The sequence below is a fragment of the Microcebus murinus genome, chromosome 16, assembly GCF_040939455.1.
Source record: "Microcebus murinus isolate Inina chromosome 16, M.murinus_Inina_mat1.0, whole genome shotgun sequence".
Taxonomy (NCBI): Eukaryota; Metazoa; Chordata; class Mammalia; order Primates; family Cheirogaleidae; genus Microcebus; species Microcebus murinus.
Window position 1 is genome coordinate 40,808,576 of NC_134119.1, and position 26,583 is coordinate 40,835,158.

At 45.3% G+C, this 26,583-nt stretch overlaps 2 protein-coding genes across 3 annotated transcripts; one reads left to right on the forward strand and one right to left on the reverse strand.

The window, feature by feature from the left end:
- The first annotated feature begins 968 nt into the window (after positions 1–968).
- Positions 969–5,940, forward strand: SYS1 (SYS1 golgi trafficking protein). Of its 2 annotated transcripts, XM_012780284.3 has the most exons (4): positions 970–1,127; positions 1,341–1,505; positions 3,447–3,514; positions 4,725–5,940. In XM_012780284.3, exons 2-4 carry the CDS (start codon positions 1,344–1,346, stop codon positions 4,963–4,965), a joined length of 471 nt encoding a protein of 156 aa, XP_012635738.2. In that variant the 5' UTR covers positions 970–1,127; positions 1,341–1,343; the 3' UTR covers positions 4,966–5,940. The 2 variants fall into 2 exon arrangements, with proteins under 2 accessions (XP_075867268.1, XP_012635738.2); XM_076011153.1 differs by having other exon boundaries at positions 969–1,505.
- Positions 5,941–11,218: 5,278 nt separating this feature from the next.
- Positions 11,219–14,877, reverse strand: TP53TG5 (TP53 target 5). Its single transcript, XM_012780315.2, has 5 exons — positions 14,794–14,877; positions 14,405–14,479; positions 14,070–14,200; positions 12,052–12,550; positions 11,219–11,354 (listed from the first exon to the last, which is right to left on the reverse strand). Exons 1-5 carry the CDS (start codon positions 14,839–14,841, stop codon positions 11,346–11,348), a joined length of 762 nt encoding a protein of 253 aa, XP_012635769.2. The 5' UTR covers positions 14,842–14,877; the 3' UTR covers positions 11,219–11,345.
- Between the last annotated feature and the right edge of the window lie 11,706 nt (positions 14,878–26,583).

The window sequence follows — 26,583 nt, forward strand, 5'->3', positions numbered from 1 at the left end:
AGGAGGAAGTGGCATGCTGGTCACACAGCTGGTAAGCAGTAGAGCTGGCTCTAAAACCCAAGTTCTTTTCCTGGAACCAGTTACTTCCCTTCTTTCCAGTACCCTAGGGGGGAACCCATGAAGTTGAAGGGCTTGGGTCTGCTGAAGCAGGAATAAAGTGAGTCATCAATTTGCTATTACTCTTTCTCTGTTCTTGACTCATTCATCAAATATTTACTGACCGTCCACTATTCGGACTCCGAGGCGAAGACAGAGATAAAACAGTCATGGCGGCGGTCTGCGTCCGGATTTGCTCCCAGGTACGACTTCAGAACCTGTGCCTTTTTCCATTGGATAGCCACATTTTAGAACACCCACCACTCTGCCTTCTAAATACGTTAGACTGTGTCTGAAGGCAGGACTGTCTCATTTGTACGTTTCCTAAGCTTCCTGACCCCCAGCAGGCGCGAAATCTGTCATAGTGCTGGAAACACCTGAATTCCAATCCCGACTTTGCCACTGACTCTTGTGTAGTTCAGACATTATGTTGCTTTCCTTCTCTGGCCCTTAGTTTAACCATCTTTATAACGGGAACAGTGGCAAAATCGTATGTGGAAGAGCTATGCAGGTTCACTTCAAGTTATCACAGATTTTAACTAGAAGGAAACTCTGGGAATCTAGGCTGAAAATAGAGTCAACGTTTAGCACCTGGTTAATTTCCAAACCTTGTTCTCTCGCCCTAGGCCACCCCCCCTTTCCTCTTCCACTGTCGCCCTACTTTTCTTTTTTCAAAATTCCCCTCTAGAGGGCGCGCAAGCTCTGCGGCTTTCCTGCCTCACTTCCGTTCGCCTTCACTCTTCATTATGCGCATGTGCAGAGTTTGCTTCCCGCTGCCCGTACCTCGTTCAGATGGTTTAGCCAAAGGTTGCGCCCACTACGCCTGCGCCATCCCAACCACGCCCCTCTGCCGCCGTCCCCGGAAACGCTTCCTTCCTACGCGGCCTTTCCTACCGCTGCGGTCGCTGGCGCTTTGCCTCTCTAGGCCGGCAGGCCCTCTCCTCCATGGTCCTGTCTGTCAGCACAGTTTCGGTAGCCGGCCGGTGAGGCCGGGCCACGCTCCGACGCTTCGATCCTCTAGTCTGTCACTGGTGAGTGGACCCCAGAGGAGCTTGTGTACGAGTAGGGGCCGAGCAGCCGTAAGGGGCAGGATTTCCCCTCGCTCCGGGAATGGGTCTGTCCGCCCCGCCCTCCCCCGAACTCCTGGAATGGGCTCGCCCCTGGATCCCAGTCCCTCCTCCCGGGCGGGGCGGCGTTGCCATGGCGATAGACCGCTGCCTGAGGCCCGGCGTGCATCCCTGCAGGGCATGGCGGGCCAGTTCCGCAGCTACGTGTGGGACCCGTTGCTGATCCTGTCGCAGATCGTCCTCATGCAGGCCGTCTATTACGGCTCGCTGGGCCTGTGGCTGGCGCTAGTGGACGGGCTAGTGCGAAGCAGCCCCTCGCTGGACCAGATGTTCGATGCCGAGGTAGGGTTCCCGGGCTGGCGCGGGTGGGGTCTTGGCCTCCTGGGGTAGGCAATGTCGTCTGGCATTACTGTAATCTAGACCCGGCAGGGCCATCTTCTCGCTTTGTGGCCCTGGGAAAGGGATTTCACCTTTTTGAGCCTCAGCTGCCCCATCCATAAAATGGAGTGACTGATAACAGAGAAGCAGATTAGTACAAAGGAAAGGACATATATGTTACAATAAACATGTCTCCTTTTCTGAGATTCTGAGAAAGTGATTTCACTCACCTGAACCCAGGTTGTCAGGTGACACACTGAAGCAGGGTGGATAAAAGAGCATTCATGGTAGTACAATGGAAACTGCCTGGACTGTGGGATCAGACAGTCCTCCGTTTAAGTTCCACTTACTAGCTGTGTGACCTGGAGCAAATGTTGTCACCTCTCTGAACTTATTTTCCTGTCTGCAAAATCATGAGACTGGTAGCAGAGAGGTCGTGGACTACAGCACAAAGAGCCTGTGCTATGGATTCACAAAGTCTTTGGGTCTAATCTAGACCCAAACATACTAGCTGTGGGACCTTGGGCAGGTTACTTTACCTCTCTGAGTCTTTTCTCTTCTGTAAAGTGGGTGAATACTCCTGCCATCCTGCTTATGTCACCCTCAACAAAATGTTATGAGGCCCAGAGAGGCCCAGAGTAAGAAAGTGCTTTATAAAGTGTAATGGAGGCTTATAAATTGTTGCATCTGAGCAGCAGCTGTGGTATGATAATGAGAACAGTTTTTGGAGCCAGTAGATCTAGGATAGAGTCCTTGGTCCTGCTGCTTATTCTCCATGTAGCCTAGCCTTTGGGCAAATTATTATCCCCAAAGTGGTAAGAATAAAAAGAATAATAATAATGGCTTTGTGAGGTTTTTGTAAGGATAATATAAAATTATAGATGTTACCAGGCGCCAGACTCATGCCTGTAATCCCAGCAACTCAGCAGGCTGAGGCGGGAGGGTCACTAGAGCCCAGGAGTTTGAGACCAGCCTGAGCAACATAGCAAGACCCCCATCTCTAAAAAAAACAAAAAAAAAAATGAAAAAAATTAGACAGGTGTAGTGGCCATGTCTACAGTTCCAGCTACTCAGGAGGATTGCACTCCAGCCTGGGTAACAGAGTAAGGCCCTGTCTCTTAAAAAAGAGAGAGAGAGAGAGATTACGGATGTCAGAGAGAGAAAGATTACAGATGTCAAAGAGAGAGAAAGAGAGATTATGGATGTCAAAGGCCTTTCTTTGTAAACTGAAAGTGTGGTGCAGATGTTTGGCATTCAATAGTATTGTGTTGTATAGTGGAGGTTGCACACTGACCAGGTACCCAGTAGTAGCCTATTAGGAGCCTCTGTCCTCCAGGGAAGGGCATGTGGGATTCTTGGGCCTTGTTGAAAAGCTATCTGATGCACACAACCAGAGTTCTAGACCAAAAGTCAACAAATCTTAAAGGGTAAGGTAGTAAAGATTGTAGGTCACAAGTACTCAGCTCTACTATTATAGCACAAAAGTAGCCATAGACAAATATGTATGTGAATGGATGTAGTTTTGTTTCAATAAAACTTTATTAACAAAAGCAGGTGCCTGGCCTGTGGAACCATAGTTTGTGGAACTCTGTTCTAGACCTTACTCTTGCTATTTATTGTATCACTTAGGGCAACTTAACTTCTTGGAGCTTGTAGGTCTTCCTTTGTAAAATGAGAATAATAATCCCTTTCCACCTGCTATGAGGATCAAATGAAATACCACAGTGGATGTCTGTGAAAGCACCTTGTTGGAAATAGGCTGCCATACAGATGAAGGAAGGTATTATTATCTTCTGTGCTCTGGGAAGAATGCTTGTTCCTTAGGAAGACTGCTGGGATCCTGGATCCTGGGGCTCTGTGCTAAGTCACTTCTCCAGCATATTTCCATTTGTGATTCCCCCTTAGATCCTGGGCTTTTCCACCCCTCCAGGCCGGCTCTCCATGATGTCCTTCGTCCTCAACGCCCTCACCTGGTGAGTATCACCAGTTTTGCTATCCAGCTTTTGGGGTCTTAGCACTGGGACTAACTTCCTAGATTTGGACATCAGATAGGCTGGCAATTGTTCCTGGGGAGGGGTAAACTAAAGTGAGTGGCAGAGGACAATTCTGGAACCATCTCTATCACGGGGCTCTTCCCATTGCTATTTTAACTTGTGTGGGAAGCTCTTATGTCACTGTGTGCTGCCTGTAAGATAGCTTCCATCTCAGATCACTTTCTTGATGTGGAGTGAGGTGAGGAAGGGATAAGACTGAGAGAGTTAGGGGAACTGGCTTCTATTCTTTGTTCGTGTGCCAAGTCACTTCCATCCTCTCTAGGCCTCAGGTTCCCCATCTGTCCATGAGGGGTTGGACTATGCAATGTCTAAGATCACTTATGACTATTGCCTGTCTCTTAAGAGGCAATTTAGCATAGTGATGAAGGTCTCAGGCTCTGGAGGCAGACTCACTTGGCTTTGAATTTCAGCTTTACCACTAGCCTAGTGACTTTGGACAAGTTAATCTATCTAAGCCCCAATTTCCTCATCAGTAAAATGAGCCTTATAATATCTCCTACCTCATAGTTGTAAGTATTAAAAAAGTTAATTCACAAGAAGTACTTAGGACAATGCCTTGCACATCATTATTATTATTGACCTTATACTGGAGATTAAAACCTGGTGGGCTAACTTTTACCTGAATTTGTCTCCCAGATAGGTTTTCTTTGGCTTACACAGACGTCAGCCCATACATGGCGTTTAAAACATTTTTTTCACTTAGTTGAACATCAGGATATTTTATATAAAAATCTAGATTTCTGACTTATTTCGAACAGTGGAATGACCAATTGATTTCAAGCCAACCTTCTAGCATGGCAAGATCTGCCTAGGTGCAAGTACCTTTTGCCCCCACTTTAGCTAGAACATGTATGTTGCAGGGTGCCACGGTCCCCACCAATCCCTAAGATCCCCTAGTGATAGTTGCCATTCATCATCAAGCTCGTCCTTTTATTTTCTTCTCTTCAGTCTGATTCACTCTTGGTATAACCTGTTCCTCTAGGCATCTAATATTGTAACCCTTGCTCCACACTTATCTTACTTCTGACCACCACGCTGTCATCTTAATTGTCCCTACCCCCCCCCCCAAATAACCTAATCTAAGGCCAGGACAACCCAGTGACAATTCCCTGCTGTCCTCTCCCCACAGTGCCCTGGGCTTGCTGTACTTCATCCGGCGAGGGAAACAGTGTCTGGATTTCACTGTCACTGTCCATTTCTTTCACCTCCTGGGCTGCTGGTTCTACAGCTCCCGTTTCCCCTCGGCGCTGACCTGGTGGCTGGTCCAGGCTGTGTGTATTGCACTCATGGCTGTCATCGGGGAGTACCTGTGCATGCGGACGGAGCTCAAGGAGATCCCCCTCAACTCAGCCCCTAAATCCAATGTCTAGAATCAGGCCCTTTGGACACCCTACTGGCATTTGGGCCCCCCAATATCTTGGGCTGCTCTGACCCTTCAAATGAGGTCCAGCCCAGGTCTAAGAGGAACCCTGGAAATGTGAAGTCTCTGTTGGTGTGGGAGAAATAATGAGGCCCTGTCAAGAAGGCAGGTAGCAGTCAGGATCACAGCTATAAGAATGGCCTCTGTCTGCTGAAGTCTTGGTATCTGCAAGGTCAGGAAGGGGACCTCTTTAAGAGTAATAACAGAATTGGAACCATGCCACTCTTGAGCCACCATACCTTTCACCAGCCTGTTATTTTTAAAAAGAAAAAAAATCAAGGATATCTGATTGGAGAAAACCACTCTTCTGATCATCTGTCTGACCTCCCTGGAACAGCTGTTACCTTTGCCATGTTGCCGAACCACAGCAATTCTGTTTGGAGAAACACTTGGTTTCTGGATCCATAGCCACAGAAAGAGATGTAGGTGCAACGGATTAGGCTGCTGTCAGGGAGAGGACGGCAGATGGAGGCATCAAGCACAAGGAAAACACACAACCTGTGTCCTGTTACACGCATGTGAGCGTGCACCCAAGAACCCATGACTTTCTTCCAGATCCCTCTCCTGAGTCCCCACCCTGCTGCCAGCCCTCAACATAGCAGGCCACAGGACCCAGAGAAGAATCCCAGCATCGCTCCCAATCTGACCCTCATAGTACAGACACTGCCTGTTCTCTAAGATTGACCAGGCACCCCAGCTTCCACTGGACCCCCATTCTTTTTCCTGCCTTATTTGGAATTCTGTGGTGGGAAGGGTAGGATGGGTGCCTAGAGCAAGAAGCCCTGCCTTCCAGCCTGGGCTATACTGCTAATGCTGAGGGAGATAGGAATTTGCTGCTAAGGTTTTTCTTTAGGGTAGAGTTTCCTATTGTGAAGGGCGTGCAGCTGTCCTTCCTATGTACCTAAATACAGTATTTTCCACGGTTCTGCCTGTACTCACTTTGTAATACTATGGTTGAGGCTGAGAGAGATTAGCACAGCCAGACAAGGGACCTATAAAGAATTATTAGGCCATCTTCTCCATTCCTGGACCCCAGAGTCCTTCCTCCACTTGGTTAAAATATTAAGTGCAGGGAAATGCTTGGGCCCACTCCCTCTACTTGCAGCCTCCAACTATGCCTCCAGTGAGTGTCCATGACTCTTGTCATTCCTTTCCTACTTGCTAATGATTTCTGAGCATGGGCAATGGAGAGCACTGGTTGAGACCCACTTCTGCATTGAAACCATCACTGTTCCTCTTTGGTTTCTCTGGAGCTTGCTCAAGAGAGCTGTTAGTTTTCAGCTTTCAGTGTTATAGCTACACAGATGAGGTTTTTTTAAATTTTGTTTTTGTTTTTTAAATTCAGACAGAGTCTCGCTCTGTCACCCAGGCTGTAGTGCAGTGGCATCATCATAGTTCACTGCAACCTCAAACTCTAGGGCTCAAGCAATCCTCCTGCCTTAGCTTCCTGAGTAGCTGGGACTACAGATGTGTGCCACCACACCTAGCTAATTTTTTCTATTTTTGGTAGAGACAGGGTCTCACTCTTGCTCAGGCTTGTCCTCCTGAGCTCAAGGGATCCACCCACCTTGGCCTCCCAGACAGAGTGCTAGGATTACAGACGTGAGCCACCACTCCCAGATAACAGATAGATGAGCTTTGCTGTCTCTCTAGGAAGCCTTTCTACCCTCCTGGCTCTCAGTCCTACAAGTAGAGTAGGGAGATGAGGCTGACAGGATGAAGGGTTTAGAGTGAATATGCCAAGGCAGAGAGACTGGGAAAATGCTGGGGTGAGGCACCTCACCCCAGTAACTCAAAGTAACTCAAGGTGCCCTGGCCAAGCTGGAAGGAAACAGCTTGTTAATGGGACACTGTAATCCTGGCTATAGGGTCCAGGAGGTAAGACCAGCTGGGATGACTTTCCCCAGCGTGGTGGATTTCCCCCTAGATACCACACACTCTACAGGCATGTGACTAACTGCATTTTGAAAGGCAGCAGAAGACACTTCATGTGGCTGCTGTCTCCCTTCATCAGCTGTGGTGACGGTTAGCATAGCTGTGGTAGGAACACCTCATGGGGATTCCCTTTGTGATCTTGTGTCTGTTTTTCTGCATATCATCTGTGATGATGACAGATCTCTTTACCTTGGGTGTTAATTTGATTTTTGAAAACTGCCAAAAGTCAGGAAGCCAAATTGTTTTTTAATACTCTAACAACTGAGCTGAGTGACATTTAGGACAAATATGTGACCTTAATGAGATTGTTCTGGTTTCTAAAGTAACAATAAGAACAGTTTTTAAGAGGTAAATTCCAAAGAGGATTGGTCAATGGCAGTGACATGTTTGCCATTTTAATAATGACAGCTGTTGAGTGCTTAATATAGCTATCCAGCAGTGGGTTAAGGGCTTTATGTCTCCTTTCTCAGTCTTCACAATGGCCCTTTGATATAGGAAATAACATCATCCATATCTTACAGATGAGGAAACTGAAAGGAACTTACCCAAGGTTACTTGTTAGAGCTGGCAGAGCCAGGATCTGGGCTCTGGTAGTGACACTAATAAGCTCATTTTGAAGAGGTCAGTAGTAAGGGATGTATAAGTTCTGATTGGTTAAACAATCTATCACCTTAAAATCGTAACTTCTCATCCTCTTATTTTAAATATGAAGGATGAAAAGCAATTTATAAGCATTACTAGCTTTATGCGGTACATTAAATATGGCCAGAGATTTTCAAGTGGTCAAAGGAATGTGGAAAACATTTCCAAAGGATAAGGGATGATACCTAGATCAGAGAGCTACCTCCAGCCCACTACTGAGTTGGCATTATCTCTTGACTTTATAGGATGTCTGGACCTCCTTTCATCCCACCCACCATGTTAACTGGGGCCATTTGGAGAGAAAAGTAGAGACTACTACATAGCTGGTACTCAGAATAGTTTGTAACCATGAAGGAGGACTGGAAAAGAGAAGGATGCCTGGCTCAGAGGGCACTTCTAACCCCTAGCTCTAGGCAGCCCTGTCCAAATCAGAGCCAAATGGGAGCCTGGGTGGCAGCTAGCAGGCAGGGTGGAGTAGGAGGCCTTAAGGCGGAGTAGATCACCTTAAGTCCTGGGGGGGTGCACAGCTCAAACAGGGGCTCTTGGACAGGAGTGTCCTTGCACTCCTTCCTTGGTATCTTCCTGATCAGTTTGACTTGCTTCGGCCAGTCCCAGAGAGCAGTTGGTGCACAAACGTAGGACACATCCTTGTACTTGCAGCCTGGGACCATAGAGCCTCAGAGACAGGGCCTCTGTGGAGGTAGGGCAGGGTGAATAGGGGTGAATTCAAGGTATAGGAGAGTTCCTCTGGAGAGATTAAAAGCCACTGTCTTGCTTGAGTTTTCTGTGGTAAAGTAGTAAAGGGTGGTGAAAACAGCATTAAAGCAGGAGAGTAGATGGAGCTAAGAGTTTTAATCCTCTTCTTGTCACTACCTGGAAAAGTTAGTGAGAATTATACAGGCCCAATACTAGAAGGCTTTAGAGAGCTACAGTGGGGTGCAGGATTAAGTCCTGGACTGCCCATTACTAGCTGTGAGATCCTGCGTAAACTACGTAATCTCCCCCTACCTCAGATTCCTCATGTGTGAAAATAAGTGTAATAATATTACTTATTTCCCTGGGATATTGTGAGGATTCAATGAGATGGCATGCATAAAGCACTTAGCATAGTGTCTGGCATGTAGGAAGTGATCCATGATTCTAAGTAGTTATAGTTATTAGGCTACCATGCTCCACCCCAGCCCCTCATTCCCCATTTTACAGAAGAAGAGACATCTTTCTTCTGTATCTCATTGTTTTCAAATGCTAGATGGGGAATAAGCTTGCCTATGATCTAGGTACCCTTACCAAGTATTGAACTCCTATCTGCCATACACTGCAAAGTGATTTATGTGTATTCTCACTTAACCCAATGAGATAGTCATTACTAATTTCCACATATTGCAGACAAACTGAAGATTAGGGAGTAAACAACTTTCCCCAACATCACACAGCTGATAAGAAGCTAAGCCTATCTGCCTCAAAAGCCTCATCCTCTTTTCATGTTCCAATTATGTTTGAGTAGTATGTGATCTAGACAGTTGGGAGAGGGACAGTCTGGGGAATCCAGATGCCATTTCAGCAAAAGCTTATGAATGTGAACATATGCTTGGCTTGCTAACAAGCAGCTAGTTCCCTAAAGGTGGGCAGTTAGGCAGCTGCTCATAAGTGAGAACAGGGCTAGTGCTAGCCGCAGGGCTTTATTATGGCAAAGGCCAAAACTTTGCTCAACACCCCGAAAACTAGCCTTACCTCCATAAAGCCTGATTCGCTTAAAACTCTCTGAAATGGATATCAGTATCCCTATTTTATAAAGAGACAAAATAGGCTCAAAGGAGTCATGTGACTTGTTAAAAGTCACTCAATGTAAGCTCAGATTCAAACACTTTTATTTTTTCCCAGTTAATTAGTTAGAGAGCAATTTCTGGGGTGACTTCCTCTCTAAATCAGCATCTTACTGAGCCCAGGAGAGGAGCCTCAGATTGAATTGTTAAAGGGAGGGTGGTAGTGGAGAGCCCCATTTGTGGGACTGTGGGAGGCAGGTGGGGATAAGGTTGGAAGGAGTGCATTGCTCAGACTCCCTCACCTTTGGGCCTGCAGTCCTAGCTGCCCTGGCCACACTGGATCCCAGCTTCATCTCACAGCCCCTTGCCCCGTACTTGGTGGCATTCCCCACGGGCAGCTGGGCCCCAACTCTGGCTCTCTGTTGGGCAAAGCAGAAGTGCCAGTCTCGCCTAGGCCCACTCCATGCCTGCCTCCACTTGGAGCTCTCTGGGCAGGCTCCCCAGAGAGGGTGTGCTGCCCGGGCTGCCTACTGATAGTGCGCTGAGGCCAAGTTCATGCAAAGTTGATGGAATGACAGGAAGACTGAGCAGAGGTTATTTTAAAAACAAAGGTTGATGGGATTGATGACGCCCAGCCAGGGGACTGAAATGGACACTACTCAGGAACTGGGCTGGAGTGCAGGCTGAGCGGGAAGACTGCTGGGAGTGGAGGTTCCCGGGGTGGAGGTTGCGCGGGCAGCGGCGGGGATGGCAGGGATGGCGGGGGTGGCGGGGAGGGGGGTACGCACAGTGGCACAGGACGGGAGCTCTGCTCAAGGGAGAGAGCGCGCAGCAGAAGCGCTTGGCCGCCTCGCCCGGGCTGCCTGGGCTGAGCCGCAGTGCCCGGCAGAGCAGTCCCCGCGCCATGGCTCCGCCCAGTCACCCTGCGGAGCACCGCTGGGGAGGAGTGGTAGCCGGCGGGGTAAGAGGGAGCCCCCCGGTCGTTCTCCTTCTCTCCCCAATTGGAGATCTCTTATCACTGTCCTGACTCCCGCCGGGAGGGCCCTGCGCCCCTCGATGGCCCCGCTGCTCTCCCGCGGGCGCCCGCTCTGTGCAGCCCGCCTCCGGGAATGTGGAGGTCGTCCTGAGAAAATCCGGGCTCCCTCGACTTTTCTCTCCCCCACTGCGTGTTCAGGGCCCTGCGACTCCTACTCACAGAGGTGACTCCAACCAGATGGGGTCGCCAAGGCTTGGGGTTGAGGGTGGACATGCTGTGTCACACCGGAGTAGTACGGACGCAGTACCAACTTGCCGCCTGATCCCGTGCTTTCCGTCATCTGTGACCCGAGCAGGGCACATTTGGAGGCCCAGCTGACACCCATTTATTGGCATGAGAAGCACCAACAGTCAGGGCGCAACGCGTGTGCAGGAACCGCTGGACGCTGGGGCTACTCCGCCCGCCCGCCCGGTGACTTCTGGGCAGGCTCTCATCTCGCCGTTTTCCTTTCTTGGGAAAACGGGATGGGGAGCAGCCAGGAGAGCCAGGTTAGGGTTCTAGCTGAGCGGGCCTGGGCAAGTTACTTTCCGGCCCGGCGCCGCGGTCCCCCGGGCTGGCAGAGCCATTGTGAGGCGCTGTGCACCCAGGAAGCACACGGCGCCTGTCCCGGTCTCTGACTTCACAGAGAAGCGCGCACCACTCCGGAGACCAGCTCGCGGAGGTGGGGGAGGGGTGCGGCCCGCGGGCTTCTTTGTTCGGTTCTAGACTGACCTTTGGGGCCTGGGGCCGCGGAAAGCCTGAAGTGACAGGGCTCCCTCCCCACCTCTGCGAGGGCCTCTCCTCCATCCTTCCCAGCCCCACATGAACCGGCAGAGGCAGCGGTAGTATTCTCGGTGCCATATGGGAGATTTTATTTGTAGACTCGTGAATTTCCCCACCCATCCCTCCGGTTCAGCTGATTTTGCGGTCATCCACCCTCTGCCCTCGGCTCGCACCTCTGGCTCCCTTCCAGGATCACATCACCTGCGAGCAGAGACCGCGGTGTTAGGTGCTAAGACCGCCCCCAGGCGGCGCTGTCGTTTGGGGGGAGGGCGCTACGGTGTCTGTGGCAGGATGGAGACGCTGCTTTTGCTAGAGGGAAACGGCCTCCCTTAAGCTGGAACCCGGGGAATAATCACCCCCTTCCTTTTATGGGACTTCAGTTCTCCTATGGAGGGAGGCTGGAGTATTTTCTTCTTCTTCTTCTTCTTTTGCTAAGGAACTTTTTCATTTGAAGCATGAATAAATCAAACATAAATGGAGAGTTGATTTGGTCTAAGAGGGGATGAGATGCAGTAAAGCCCTACCTGGCCACTTCCCCCTCCCACGTTTGGAAATCCTTAATCTGCTTACTTAGACCTCTGACTGTGAGATTCTGAACCACAGCAATTTCCTCCCTTCCTAAGGCCTGCAGGTGATGAGATGACCACTTCAGAACCCATACTCCAATGTCCCCTGCTTCCCCAGAGCCCCTGGTTGCACCCTGAGAGCCCTCACCCTAGCCATTGCCCTGCTGTGTGGCCTTGGTCAATGGTTTCTTCCCTCTCTGGGCATGAAGGCAGGGCCTCCCAGCACTGCCAGACACAGCCCTCAAGACTCTGGAACCTGAGCCTTCTGACTCTAGGGCCCAGCTCTGGGCCTGCCTCTCCCCCTGGCCTGGCAGTGGTCTTGTCACACCCACCTTGTATGGATGATACATAGGCAGCTCAAGTGTTGCAGAGCAGAAGCGGGTGCAGCAGCGCTTAATCCAGCGCAGAGTGGAGGATCTGCACATCACCCGGGGAGCTGGAGTATGGACTCGTGTGGGCAGCCCCTCAAACCAGAGCCACTGTTCAGCTACATCCGGCTGCTCCCTGTCTCCCATGGGTGTTCTGTGGTGGGGGTTCTTCAGGAAGATGATTTTCGGGCCCTCAGTGAGTAGCCCCCTCTGGGCTCTAGTGTTCAGACCCTTTGATGTTCTTGGGACCTCAGAATCCACCTGTTCATTACATAGCACTGCTGCAGGGGACTCCTTTGCCTTTTTCATCCTTGACCCCACCGTAGGCTTCCACTCCTTTGGGTTTATCTCCTTAGCTTCCCCTATGGAGCCTAATTTCTTGGACTCCAGATCTGTCTTGGGGCACCTAGTCTCCTGGAACTCTTCGTGATTTTGTTTCACTTTATTGCAGACATTGTTTTGCCTGGCAAGGAGAGGAAAGGCAGTCAGGAGAGCAGGACTAAGGCCCTGGTCCTCTAGCCTAGCTCTGAGACGGCTGCTATGCAGCCAGCTCAGGGGAGCCTGTTAAGAAACCTAGAGAGGGCCTGGAAAGAAACTTGTCTAGTAATCCTAACACTCTGGGAGCCCAAGGCGGTAGAATCGCTTGAGCTCAGCAGTTAGAGACCAGTCTGAGCAAGAGTGAGACCCTGTCTCTACCAAAAATAGAATAGCTGGGCATGGTAGTGCATGCCTGTAGTCCCAGTTAACAATACTTGGGAGGCTGAGGCAGGAGGATCACTTCAGCCCAGGAGCAACACAGTGAGATTCTGTCTAAAAAAAATAGTGGCCACTGCTGTTTGAGTGCCTACTCTGTCAGGCTCAGTCCTGCAAAGTAGGAGGCAGTGAAGCAGCAGAGTGACTTATAGAACAAGGCTTTGCAGTCACACAAACTAGGACTCAGATCCTGCCTTTTTCTCTTACCATCTGTGTGATTTGTTTTGGGTTTGTTTTTTGGTTTTGTTTTTTTGGTTTTTTTTGAGACAGAGTCTCACTCACTCTGTTTCCCGGGCTAGAGTGCCGTGGCCTCAGCCTAGCTCACAGCAACCTCAAACTCCTGGGCCCAAGCTATCCTTCTGCCTCAGCCTCCTGAGTAGCTGAGAACACAGGCTTGGGCCACCACACCTAGCTAATTTTTCTATTTTTGGTAGAGACGGTGGTCTCGCTGTTGCTCAGGCTGGTCTTGAACTCCTGACCTCAAGTGATTCTCCTGCCTCGGCCTCCCAGAGTGCTAGGGTCACAAGCATGAGCCACCACACCCAGCCCATCTGTGTGATTTGGGCAAGAAATTTAACCTCTCAGAGGCTTAGTTTCCTTGTCTGTAAAACAGGGGTAATTCTATCTACCCAATAGGATTGTTGTGAAGAATAAACTAAATGGGAAAATACTCATGAAGTGCTTATTAGCACAGTAGCTGGCACTTAGCAGGCACCTAATAAATGTTAGCTTTCTTAATATTCTGAGGGGACATATGAGGAACTTGAGCCTTAGCAAGATTAATCCTTAGACTTCAGGGGCCAGTCTTCAGGTGAATCTCAGCAAGATGAACTAATCCTTAGACTTCAGGGGCCAGTCCACAGGTGAATCTCTGGGATATGTTGACTTGCAGGTGGAGAGGAGGAGTGACCACCCCACCCACTCAGTGCCCAGGTGGAGGCTAGGCCCATGATTGGGTGATAACCATTGTTATGACCACAGCTCTGATATCAGACAGCAATGGCTTCAAATCCTAGCTCTGCCATTTACCAGTTCAGTTAACTGAGACATGTCACTTTACCACTTGAACCTCAGCTCTCCATCAGTAAAATAGGGCTAACAAATACCTTTCTCACAGAGCCTTTGTGAAAATTAGGCTGTGGTTCTCTAAAATTCCTTAGCACAGTGCCTGTTCCCAGTAAAGACAGCTACTGGGTCCACCCTGGGGGCCATGGGTGGGCCTAGCTCACCCAGAGGTGATATCGAGCATCTTTGGAACTCTGAAAAGTGAATTCCAACACCTTTTGGCCAGCTTATGCAGGTCTTTGATCCGGCGGTTCGAACTCTTGAGCAGCTTCAAGAGTGACAAGTTTTTAAACACCTGCCAGGGACAAGAAACCAAAAACATTAGAAGCTTCAGCTCTCCCAGAAAAGCCTCCCACTCCCCTGCCCGTCTCTGGCTCAGCTCAGCTCAGCGCTGGGCCTGCCGACTCCTTTTGGGTCACTCAGCCTGGCAACCAGGAGCAGCACTGCGGGGGCACTTAAGCTCCCCTAAGTTTGGGCCCAAATGGGGTATCTATCTCACCCTTCTAAGTCGGTCCCGCTTAATTCCTTTGCTGACTGGCTGCTTTATCTTGTCCTGTGGCTCCTCATCTTGCATCTGAGGGACAGAGAGTGTGAAAGAGGAAGAGAGAGAAATAGAAGAGAGAGACAGACAGACAGAAAATGAACAAAGGAGAAATCCATGTCTTTCCATTTGTCTGAGCATGGTTCGACCACCCCTAGACTGGGAGTGTTGTCACCTTGGTTTGGGAGCGGAAATGGGGAGGCCATTTTAACTCTCCTGACATCCCTTCACCCTTCGCCATTCCCTTTCCTCCCAAGCTGGAAGGTCTCTGTACCTGGTAAGACTGGACCCCTCCTTAAGGCCCTTCTAGGGAGCCCACCCCCCCAGGGCTCAGTCCAAAGTCTGACCTTGGAAACTGTGCTTTTCTTGGGCCTCTTCTTTGCTGATGGACTCATGCTGGGGCTGTGAGGCCTCCAAGATGGATGAAGCAAGACTTGTACCAGGCACCACCTGCACCCTGCCCCTCTCAGTTCAGCCAGCACTCAGGCTGGGCATCACACGGTGGTGCTGGCTTTCCCAGGGTGGGTAGCTGTGACATCACTGAAATGTGACAGCAGCAGGGCTGCATCTCCAAGGAGTGTGTGTGGCAGGGGTGGAGGGTGGAGGGTGAGAAGGAAACTCCCATCTGTAGAGAAACAGACAGTGGTGACAGGCAGCAGTGTACATTGTCACAACCGCCCTGTGAGGTAAGAGGATTATCTCCTCTTTTTAAATGAGCAAGCCAAGGTTCAAAGAGGTTAAATAATTTACAAAGCTGGATAACGGTAAACTTAAAACCTAACCAAGGTCCCCCAAACTATGCCCATCTATTCATCCATGTCTGTCACATGTTTGACCGGGCGACTGCTACATGCCAGGTGCTTCACTACACCCTAGAATAACAGAGAATTGTTACTCTCAAGGAGCTTACATTGCAGTGGAGGGGAAACAGCACAGTAAATGTTTAATAATTGGCTCTCTGAAACAAAGGGTATGTGTATGTATTATAAATTTTACTGATAGAAATCTGGAAATAATAAAATTCTACGATACTCTTTATTGTAACCTCCATTAGCCAATTGCTTCCTTTTTATTTTCCAAAATTTTTTAAAGGGGAGGGGTACCCAATTTCCTTGTTTGTTTTTCGTTGTTGTTGAGACAGAGTCTCACTCCGTGCCCTGAGTAAAGTGCAGTGGCGTCATCGTAGCTCACCACGACCTCAGACTCCTGGGCTCAGGTGATCCTCCTCCCGCAGTCTCCCAAGTGGCTGGGACTACAGGTGTGCACCACCACACCTGGCTAATTTTTCTATTTTTTTGTAGAGACAGTCTTGCTCTTGCTCAGGCTGGTCTTGAACTCCTGAGCTCCCGCCTCAGCTTGTTAGCGTGCTAGGATTATAGGCGTGAGCCACCTCGTCCAGTCCCTTATTATCTTTTTAATGTCTATGGAGTCTGTAGGCCTATGCCCTGTTGCATTCCTGATGTTGATAGTTTAGGTCTTCTTTTTTCTTTATTAATCTTTTTTTTAAATAAATTTGATTGTGTATATTTGAGGTTTATAACATGATGAGACAGTAAAACGGTTATGACAGTGAATCAAATTAACATACCCACTATCTCACATAGTTATTTTGTGTGTGTGACAAGAATAGCTAAAATCGACTTATTTAACAAAAATCCCTAATATAATCCAAATTTATTAACCATAGTCCTCTTGTACATTAATTAGATGTACATTAATTAGATCTGTAGACTTGTTCATCCTACATATCTGCTACTTTGTATCCTTTGAGCTACATCTCCCCATTTCCTCACTCCCTCCTTCCTTGCCCCTGGTAACCACTGTTCTATTTTCTATTTCTGTGTATTTGACCTTTTTATTTTGTAAAGATTCCACATACAAATGAGATCATGCAATATTTTTCTTTCTGTGTCTGGGTTATGTCAAATTTGTTAGAGGTTTGTCAATTTTATTGATCTTTTCAAAGAAATAACTTTTCATGTCATTCATTTTTCTCTATTGTTTTCTCACTTTCAATTATATTAACTTTTACTTTGGGGGGAAGTTATTTTGCTCTTCTGATTCTAGTTTCTTAAGGCAGGAATCCTTACAGTATTGATTGGAGGCCTTTCCTCTTTTTATTTTTATTTTTTAGTTAATTTAATTTTTTTAGAGATGGGGGTCTCACTATGTTGCCCATGCTAGAGAGCAGTGGCTATTCACGGGCCCAATCATGGTGCACTACAGACTCAAGCTCCTGGCCTCAAGTCATCCTCCTGCCTCAGTCTCCCAAGTGACTGAGATTACAGGCTCGTGCCACCACACCTGGCTAATTTTTTCTATCGTTTGTAGAGATGAGATCTCACTATGTTGCTCAGGCTAGTCTCCAATTCCTCTACTCAAGTGATCCTCCCACCTCAGCCTCCCAAAGTGCTAGGATTACAGGCATGAGCTACCGCACCTGGCCTGCTTCATGTAATTTCAAGGTCTCTTGTTGTCTGGTACATACACATTTATGATTACTATGTCTTCGTTGTCTTTTGACCCTGTTATCATTATTTTATGTCCCTGTTTGGCTCTGGTGATTTTCTTTGCTCTGCAGTATATTTTATCTGATATTAACATAGCCAACTCTGCTTTCTTTTTATTAATCTTTGTATATCTTTTTCCATCCTTATATGTTCAATCTACCTATGTCATTATATTTGAAGTGAGTTTCTTGTAGACAGCTTATGTTGGGTCATTTTTTCTCACTCCATTTGCCAGTGTCTCAGAGTTATAAATTATGTTTTTAGAGCATTTACAGTAAATGTAATTATTTATGTGTTAGGAATTAAGACTGCCATTTTATTGTTTGTTTTCTGTTTGTTCCTCTGTTTTTCATTCCTTTCTTTTATTTTTTCACCCTTCCTGTAGGTTACTTTAAACAGTTTTTAGAATCCCATTTTTATCTATCTATGGTGAGGTTTTTTTTTAGTGTATCTCTTTATATAAGTTTTTTAGTGGCTGCTCTAAGTATTACATTATACATACATAATTTATCACAGTGTATTAGTATTGACACTTTTGCTACTTCAAGTGAGGGAGAGAAGCCTTACCTCTATTTAGGTGCTTTCACCCCTCCCCTTGTATAATGTAATTGTCTTAAATATTATCATTATATACACTGAGAACAACATCAGGCAATATTTATGATATAGCCATTAGGCACAATTTATTTATTTGTTTGTTTTTGAGACAGAGTCTCACTCTGCTGCTTGGGCTAGAGTGCTGTGGTGTCAGCTTAGCTCGCGGCAACCTCAAACTCCTGGGCTCAAGCAATCCTTCTGCCTCAGCCTCCTGAATAGCTGGGACTACAGGCATGCGCCACCATGCCCGGCTAATTTTTTCTATATATCTTTTTAGTTGGCCAATTACTTTCTTTCTATTTATAGTAGAGACGAGGTCTCACTCTTGCTCAGGCTGGTTTCGAACTCCTGACCTTGAGCAATCCTCCCACCTCAGACTCCCAGAGTGCTAGGATTACAGGCCTGAGCCACCGTGCTCGGCCCATCAGGCACAATTTAGAAAATGCAAGCGAAGGATAGGCTATTATATTTACCCATATTTTTATTCTATTGTTATTTCTTCATTCCTGATGTTTCAGGTTTTCTTCTTTGATCATTTCCTTTGAAGAACTGCCATTAGCCATTCTTTTAGAGTATAGCAGATCCTCAAATAATGTCATTTTGTTCAATGTCATTTCATTACAACATTGATGAGAAAAACAGTTGATTCCCAGCTAGGGCTCCTGTCTGCATGGAGTTTGCACATTCTCCATGTCTATGTGGGTTTTTTCCAGGTACTCATGTTTCTTCCCATGCTCCCCAAAGATGCACATGTTAGGTTAACTGGCATATCTAAATGTTCCCAGTATGAGTGAGTGTGGTGTGTGTAAGTTGCTCTATGGGGGAATGGCATACTGTCATGAGTTGGCTCACAACTTGTGCCCTAAGCTGCTGGGTTAGGTTCTGGCCACCTGGGACCCTGAACTGGAATAAGCAAGTTGGAAAATGAATGAAGAAAGGAATATACATTATAGCAAAATAAAAATTTGTGAAGTATACGATAATCACAAAATGTAAAATAAGTGATGTGGTATAAAAGTTGAGATTTTCCTGGTTCTTGGTATGGTGAGTTACTTTTATTATAACTTGGACATTTCAGATATTATGTTATAAGACTCTGGATCTCATTTACATCTTCTGTTTAACAGACCTCTCTGCTGAAACTGGGCTGGTAAAATATGGGGGGCACCAACCCTTTACTCCTGGGTGGAAGTGAAAGCCCAGGCTTGCTACGAGAACTCCATTGACACGACCCTGTAGGAAAGGGGAGGGTTGCCCCATTATTGCTGGGAAGAGGTGGAAATGTGGGCCCCACAGTTGGCCTCCTTTACTTTGTGGAGAAGGGAATGGAGCTTCTTTACTGCTGGCTGGGGAGGGCAGCTCAGGCTCTCCACTGGCCTCCACTGATATCCTGGCGGAGGTGGGGAGGGTGCTTAATCACTGCTTGGCAGTAATGAAAGCCCAGGTTCCCCGCTTGGTCTTCTCTGACACCATCTGGAGGTGAGGGAGAAGAGCATTTTGTTATCACCAAAGACTGAAATCTATGCTTTCTCCTCTGCCTTTGCTGATAAGAGTTTGAGAGTGAGATTTTTTTTCCCCTGGGATTTTGCTGGAGGCATTTAATGTCAAAAGGTATTTGTCTTGGTAGGGTTCCCTTTTCCCAGTCTTTTAACAAGAAAAATTGGGCTTTTTTGTGGGGATATTTTTGTCTGTGACTGTTTGGCTTTTCCAGTGCCCTAGCAAAAATTAAAAAAACCCAGAGACTCACTACTGGATCATTCCTCCATTATTGGGGTTTCTATAGCTGTTCTGCCTTCTTATGTTTGTTTTCTATATAGTGTCCAGCATTTTAAACTTTACTTAGTGGCAAAGATTGAAAGGGATGCATCTCCTCCATCTTGTCTAGAATCAGAAATCCTCTTTTTATTTATACTCTCTTTATCCCTATAAATCCTGGAGATGTTTCTGAATATATAATCTTTTTAAAAACGTGTGGATCAGTTTGATTCTTATTTGATTCCACTCAGTTAAATAAAAGACATGCCCACAAATTTCTCTGAGATAAGTAAGCCTTTCTCTATTGTAGGCTTCTGCTGAGATGGCTAGGAGATGACAATCACTTTTAAGATTTCTAGACTCCCTATTGTTTGATTTAGAGGATCTGTGAGGCATACCCATAATTTGTTTAGATTTTTTTTTTTATCTGACTGAACAATACTCTGAAGCACTGCTTTAAATCTTTCTGAGATGTTAACAAAAGACTTTGCAGTAATATTCCTAGTTTCTTATTTGGACCAGGTTTTCCTGGCAGTATCCTGGATATGAGTTTTGCTAGAAAGCCATTTTTTAATTTTGCCATTTGGACAGGCTGAGCATTTTCTAAACGATGAGGTCCTGGCTCTTTCATGTTTAACATTCCTTCCTTTTAAAAAGTTCAGGGTTTCTCAGCCTCAGCACTATTGATATCTTGGGCAGGATAATCCTTTGATGTGTGTTGGGGGCAAGGGGTAGGGGTCGTTTGAGAAGGGCTATGCTAATGACTAGATGCCAGTAGCAGCCTCCCCAGCTTTGACATCCAAAATTGCCTCCAGACATTGCCAAGTTGTCTCCTGGGAGGCAATATCACTCTCACTTGAGAACCGTTGCTGTAGTTTATCCTTCTCCTCCTGCTCTTTACTATAAGCAGCAAAAAGAAAGCAGGTGCTACCATCAACACTTTGCTTGGAAACATCCTTAGCTAGATCACCCAATTCATAAGGCACATTTTCTATTTTTCACTCTACTGCAGGCAACAGGGTTGCTAAACTTTGTGCCACAACATAGTTTCTAATAATATCTAACTAATTTTCTTGCATGCTCTCACTGCCACCTTACTTAAGGCCCAAGGCTTCCATGAACAGCTTCTTCAAGGCACTTTAGGTTTTTACTACACTCTGCTCAAAGCTCAATTCTAATGCCACTCCTGCATTTTAGAGTGCTGTTACAACAGCACTCTACCCTAGTACCAAAACCTCTATATGTTCTCTATTGCTACATAACAAACTATCCCAAAATTTAGCAGTTTAAAACAAGAAGTATTTATTATCTCAAAGTGAGCATTAGGAACCCAAGAGCATTTTGACTGAGGGGTTCTGCCTCAGAGTCTCTCACAAAGTTTCAGTCAAGCTGCTTGCCTGGCCTGCTCTGGTCATTTCAGGGCTCTTATTAGGGCCAGTGAGTCTGTTTCCAAACTCACTCATGTGGTTGCTGGCAGGTCTCGGTTCTTCACTGGCTGTTGGCTGGAAGCTTCAGTTCCTTGCCATGCAGGCCTCTCTATAGGACTGTTGACAATATGGCGGCTTGCTTCCCCAGAGCGAGTGACCCAAGCAATAGAGAGAGAGAGTACACAGCCAAGACAGGCTGCAGTCTTTTTTTTTTAATTTGAATTTTGGAAGTGACATATCATCATTTTTGCCATATCCTATGGTCCCATACAGTAACCTTGATACAGTGTGGGAGAGGACTGCACAGGTATGAATAATGAAGGCAAGCTACTCTGGGAGATGTTTTTGGTGGCTGACTGCTGCATTTCAATTTTATTCAATTTGAGATATTTTGTCTAATTTCCCTTTGGACTTCATCTTGGACTTATGTTTTATTTCCAATATCAGTGTTGCTTTTCAGTTATCTTTCTGTTACTTGCATTTTAATTCTGTTATGGTCATAAAGCATGTTTTATATGATTTAAATTCTGCTCAATTTGTTGAGGTTTGTTTTTATGGCCCAGAATATGATGCAGCCCATTGACTTTTGTATGTGTAGTTGAAAAGAATGTTTATTCTCCTGTTGCTGGGTAAAGTGGTACGAAAATATCAATTAGGACAAGTTAGTGATGGTGTTAAGGTTTTCTATATACTTACTTTTTTGGTCTACTTGTTTTATTGATTATTGAAGGAAGCGTTGAATTCTTTAAATGCAACATAGATTTTTTAATTTTTTATTTCAAGTCTATTGTCTTTTACTTCATATAGTTCTGAAATTCTGTTACTAGATATACACACATTTATGGTTACATTTTCTTCGTGAATTGAACATTGTATCATTATGTAATGTCCTTCTTCATCCCTTTTAATAGTCCTTCTTCTGAAGTCTACTTTGTCCAGTATTAATATTGCCACTCCAACTTGTTCATTATTGTCTGTGTAGTATATCTTATCCCATCCATTTGCTTTTAGCCCATATGTTTCTTTACATTTAAAGTGGGTAACAGGACAGCATATTATTGCCTTTTACATTTTTCCCCAATCTTCTAATTTCTGTCTTTTAATCTGGTGTCTTTTTATTGATACACTTCGATTAAGATCTTCCATCTTGCTATTTGTTTTCTATTTTTCCATCTGTGCTTTTATCCTTTTTTCCTTCCTTGCTTTGGATTAATTGATTATGTTTTGAAAGGGAAAACTCCCAATCTCATGGGTGCTGAGAGTAGACAATGTGATTTATTGCATCATATTGAACCAGTTTATTACTCATACACAACAAACAACATGAACATCAGCATAATTGTGTTGGTTTCCCTGGCCCTCTGTCCAACAGGTGGTGTGGTGAGCCCAGATACATGATACACACATGGTGGGTTTGCACTGTAGCTGAGGAACCCAGGCCCCGTACTCTTTATAGCAAGCAGTAAGCAAGCCTGCCTTGATCTGAGAAAGATATTATCTTATCTTTCAAAATTTCCAGCTGTATTGACAATCCTGAGCAAGGGCCCAGGTGAATGAGAGGTCAGGGCTTTGCAATCTTGACATACTCAGCAAGTCATGTTGAACACAAGAGGCCTAAGGAGGATGCCTCCTAACGTTTAAAAAAAATGACTATATGTATTTTTTCCATGTTCAACATTTATTTTTAAAAATAAATTGTATTGTATATATTTAAGGTATGCAACATAATGTTATAGAATACATATAGATAGTAAAATAGTTACCATAGTGAAGCAAATCAATACATATATCATCTCACATAGTTACCTATTTCAACATGTTTATGATTCCATTTTACTTCCATTATTGGCTTGTTACTTATATCTTAAAAAAATTTTTTTTCGTGGTTGCCTTTGAATTTATAATATATGTCTTTAGTTAATCACAGTCTATCTTCAAATAATATTATACCACTTCTTATATAGCGTAAGGATACTTTAACAGCATGGTTCCAATTCCTCCAGCCCATCATTTTTATTATTATTATTGTCATACATTTTACTTTTGTATATGCTATAAACCCACAATGGATTGTATTATTTTGCTTTAGTCAAGCAATTACCTTTTAAGGTGATTAAAAATCAGAAAAATGTCTGTTATATTTACCTTTATTTTATCCATTGCCAGAGATCTTCATTTCTTTATGTACATTTAAGTTTCTCTTGGATAGCATATTTCTTCTGCCTACAGAACTTCCTTTACCATTTCTTATAGTGCTGGTCTGCTGGTAATAAATTTTCTATTTTTGTTTATCATAAAAAGTGTTTGTATCGCCATGTTTGAAAGATATTTTTGCTAGTTATAGAGTTTAGGTTAACAAGTCCCCCCTACCCCAGCATTTCAAAGATATCATACTATCGGCCGGGCGCGGTGGCTCACACCTGTAATCCTATCACTCGGGGAGGACAAGGCGGGTGGATTGCTCAAGGTCAGGAGTTTGAAACCAGCTCTGAGCAAAAGCGAGACCCTGTCTCTACTATAAATAGAAAGAAATTAATTGGCTAACTAATATATGTAGAAAAAATTAGCCGGGCATGGTGGCACATGCCTGTAGTCCCTGCTACTCGGGAGGCTGAGGCAATAGGATTGCTTGAGCCCAGGACTTTGAGGTTGCTGTGAGCTAGGCTGACGCCACGGCACTCACTCTAGCCTGGGCAACAAAGTGAGACTCTGACTCAAAAATAAATAAATAAATAAAGATATACTATTATCTTCTGGTCATATAATTTCTGATGAGAAATCTGCTGTAATTGTCATCTTTGTTCTCTGTAGGTAGCATGTCTTTTCTCTGTAGATGCCTTCAAGATTTTTCTCTTTTTCTTTGGCTTTCACAATTTTGAATGTGATATATTAGGTTGCGTTTGCATGTGCTTATTTGTTGTGTGTGTTTATGTATTTATTTATTTATTTATTTATTTATTTTTTTGAGACAGAGTCTCACTTTGTTGTCTGGGCTAGAGTGCCACGTCAGCCTAGCTCACAGCAACCTCAAACTCCTGAACTCAAGTGATCCTCTTGCCTCAGCCTCCCGGGTAGCTGAGACTATAGGGACGTGCCACCATGCCCAGCTAATTTTTTCTATTTTTAATTGTCCGGCTAATTTCTTTCTATTTTTAGTAGAGATGGGGTCTCGCTCTTGCTCAGGCTGGTCTCGAACTCCTGACATCGAGCAATCCTCCCACCTCAGTCCCCCCAGAGTGTTAGGATTACAGACATGAGCCACCGTGCCTGGCCATGTTTATGTATTTGATCTTCTTCAGATTCTGTGGGTTTCTTGGCTCTGTGGTTTAATATCTTTCATTATTTTGGAAAATTATTGGCTATTATATCTACACATATATTTTTCCCCTCTGTTTTTTCTCCTGGGATGTGAATGACTCACTCATATGTTAGCGCTTTGTTATTTTGTTCTGTTTTTTGTTTGTTTCACTCTTTTTCTCTTTTTGTTTCAGCTTGAGTAGTCTCTGTTGACCTATCTTCAGTCTCACTGGTTCTTTCCTCAGCTGTGAGTTTCCTGATGAGTCTGTCAAAGGCATTCTTCATCTCTCTGTTGTGTGGGTTTTTTTTTTTTTTAATTTTAATTTCTCCTATTTCCATATGACTCTTTTTTGATAGTCCCCATATCGCTGCTATAATTCCCCTTCTGTTCATTCATGTTGTCTACATTTTCCATGGGAGCCTTTCGTATTAGTTAAAATTGTCTTAAGTTCTCTGTTAGATAACTGTAACATGTTGATCTGGCATCTGGTCCTGCTGACTGCTTTGTCTCTTGACTGTAGGGTTTTGGTTTTTTTCGTATTTTAAAGTGTGTGTGTGTATTATAATTTTTGATTGATATTTGGGACATCATAGGACTTAATTTCCTATTATTTATGATTGGAAATTGTCACATTTCTTTTTCTGTTAGGCTATGAGTGTGGAGGATTGAGTCAGTGAGGATTGTCAGGAGTTGAATTAGGCTTGGGTTTGGTTGTTTCCATGCTTACTACAGTGTCTGTGGCTCCTATGGATTCTATACTCTCACGCTAGCCACACTGGGCCTTTAGCAATCAATAAAAATTTTAGCTGAGCTCTCCTTACCAACTTGGGTGGAGACCTTGTCTCCCTCCTGCTTCACAAGTGAGCTTCACAAGTGAGCTTCACAAGTGATCCCACCTCTTTTTGGAGGTTTCCATCCTTTGGAATTCAGGTTAATTGGTTGCTCTGCAACCTTAGCTCTCTGATGGGTTCGACAAAAGTTATGATTTTGTAGATTGCCCAACATTAAAAAAAATTGTTATCAGTGTAGTAATGAAGCTCTTCCTAGATTTCGGCATTCTAGTTGGAAGCCAGAAGTCTCAAGCCATCTACTTTTTCACTGCTCTTTTCAACTCCTTTGGCCATCCACTTCTGGCCTGCTGCTTGGGTCTTTCTCTTGGGTAACACCCTTCCTGCTTAGCGGCCCTAATTATTTTCAGCTTGGATGTTTCCCCCTCTCCACCCTTCTGGTGGCAAATATCTGGTGAAGAGAAGAGACAGAGGCTCCTAATCTTTCTTCAGCTTGAGCTCAAAATAATCCATGGAGTCCCATTCCCAGGGATGTTTGAAAATGAGGGAGATGACTTTTGGAGCTGAGCTCTCATCCTGATTTGGCCTCATTCTTCCGTGCTAGAAAATGGGATGAAGTAGCTACTCTATCCACAAATTAGAAATAATAATCTCACTGATTAAAATATTTCAAAACTACAACAGGATAAAAAGGGCAGGCTGGCAGTAGAGTGGTTATAAACACGGTCTCTGGAGGCAGCCTGCCTGGATTCAAATTCCAGCTCCATCACTTACTGGCTATAGGGCTGTTCCATCACCCCTCTGTATCTCAGTTTCTGTATCTGTAAAATGGAAATAACAAGAGAATGACTGGTACATAATAAGCTCTGTAGAAGTGGTAACAATCAGGGCTCACTTCAATTTCAGAAATTCATGGAAGAAACCAGTGCCCTCCTTTTCTCAGAACCTATTACAATCAGTACAGCTAATGTTCCTTGAGCATATCAAAGTGCCCAAGTCCTGTACTAAGCATTTCATATGAATTTCCTCCTAAGAGGTAGGGATTAATTATTCTTATATAATAGGTAAGGAGATCAAGGATCAGAGAAGTGTTTACCCAGCTGGCTAGAGGCAACAGTAGGTTTACAACCCAAGAGGGTCTCACTACAATGCCTGTGCTCTTAACCATCACACTTGTTGACTCCCACAAACTAGTTTCTAGGCTTGTGAACTAGTGGGAAAGCTGCTTGCTGTATTTATCTCACAGGGTTGTTTTGAGATCCCAGTGATATAATGCAATTGCCAGTGCTTTAGGTATTTGTACACAGTGTTGGTTCCCTGGCAGGGAAACCTGAATGTGTCATGACTTTTCACATCCTCATCCCTTGCACTTGCCCTTCCCCCACGTTTCTGCTTGTTGAACTCATTTCTTCAAGACTCAGCTCAGATATCAGTGCCTGGATTTTATTCTAACAATGGAGGATTCAAGCAGGGGATGCACATCAGACACGGGTTCTGAAAAGACGGCTGCCTGCTGTGTGGGGAGTGGAGTGTAGCCGGGCCAGAGTGCGTACAGGAAAATCAAATAGAAGGCTACTATAGTAGGAGCCCAAGCGAGAGACGGTGGTGGAAACGGAGGGGAATGGTGGATGGAAAGATATTTAGGAAAAGAGAATCGACAGGAAATGGAGGTGTATTTTAATGTGGGCGGCGAGGAGAGGGAGGTGCCAAAGATGACTCCTAGTTCCTGGCTTGCTCACGGATGTTTGTTGAATGATCTAGT

Excerpts from the sequence above, each read along its gene's own strand:
- SYS1 (XM_076011153.1), top strand. The coding sequence starts at position 1,245 with ATGGGCTCGCCCCTGGATCCCAGTCCCTCCTCCCGGGCGGGGCGGCGT. Across the intron at positions 1,506-3,446 it reads ACCAGATGTTCGATGCCGAG|ATCCTGGGCTTTTCCACCCC; the intron begins GTAGGGTTCCCG and ends ATTCCCCCTTAG. Across the intron at positions 3,515-4,724 it reads GTCCTCAACGCCCTCACCTG|TGCCCTGGGCTTGCTGTACT; the intron begins GTGAGTATCACC and ends CTCTCCCCACAG.
- TP53TG5 (XM_012780315.2), bottom strand. The coding sequence starts at position 14,841 with ATGAGTCCATCAGCAAAGAAGAGGCCCAAGAAAAGCACAGTTTCCAAG. Across the intron at positions 14,480-14,793 it reads AGAAAAGCACAGTTTCCAAG|ATGCAAGATGAGGAGCCACA; the intron begins GTCAGACTTTGG and ends TCTGTCCCTCAG. Across the intron at positions 14,201-14,404 it reads AGCGGGACCGACTTAGAAGG|GTGTTTAAAAACTTGTCACT; the intron begins GTGAGATAGATA and ends TGTCCCTGGCAG.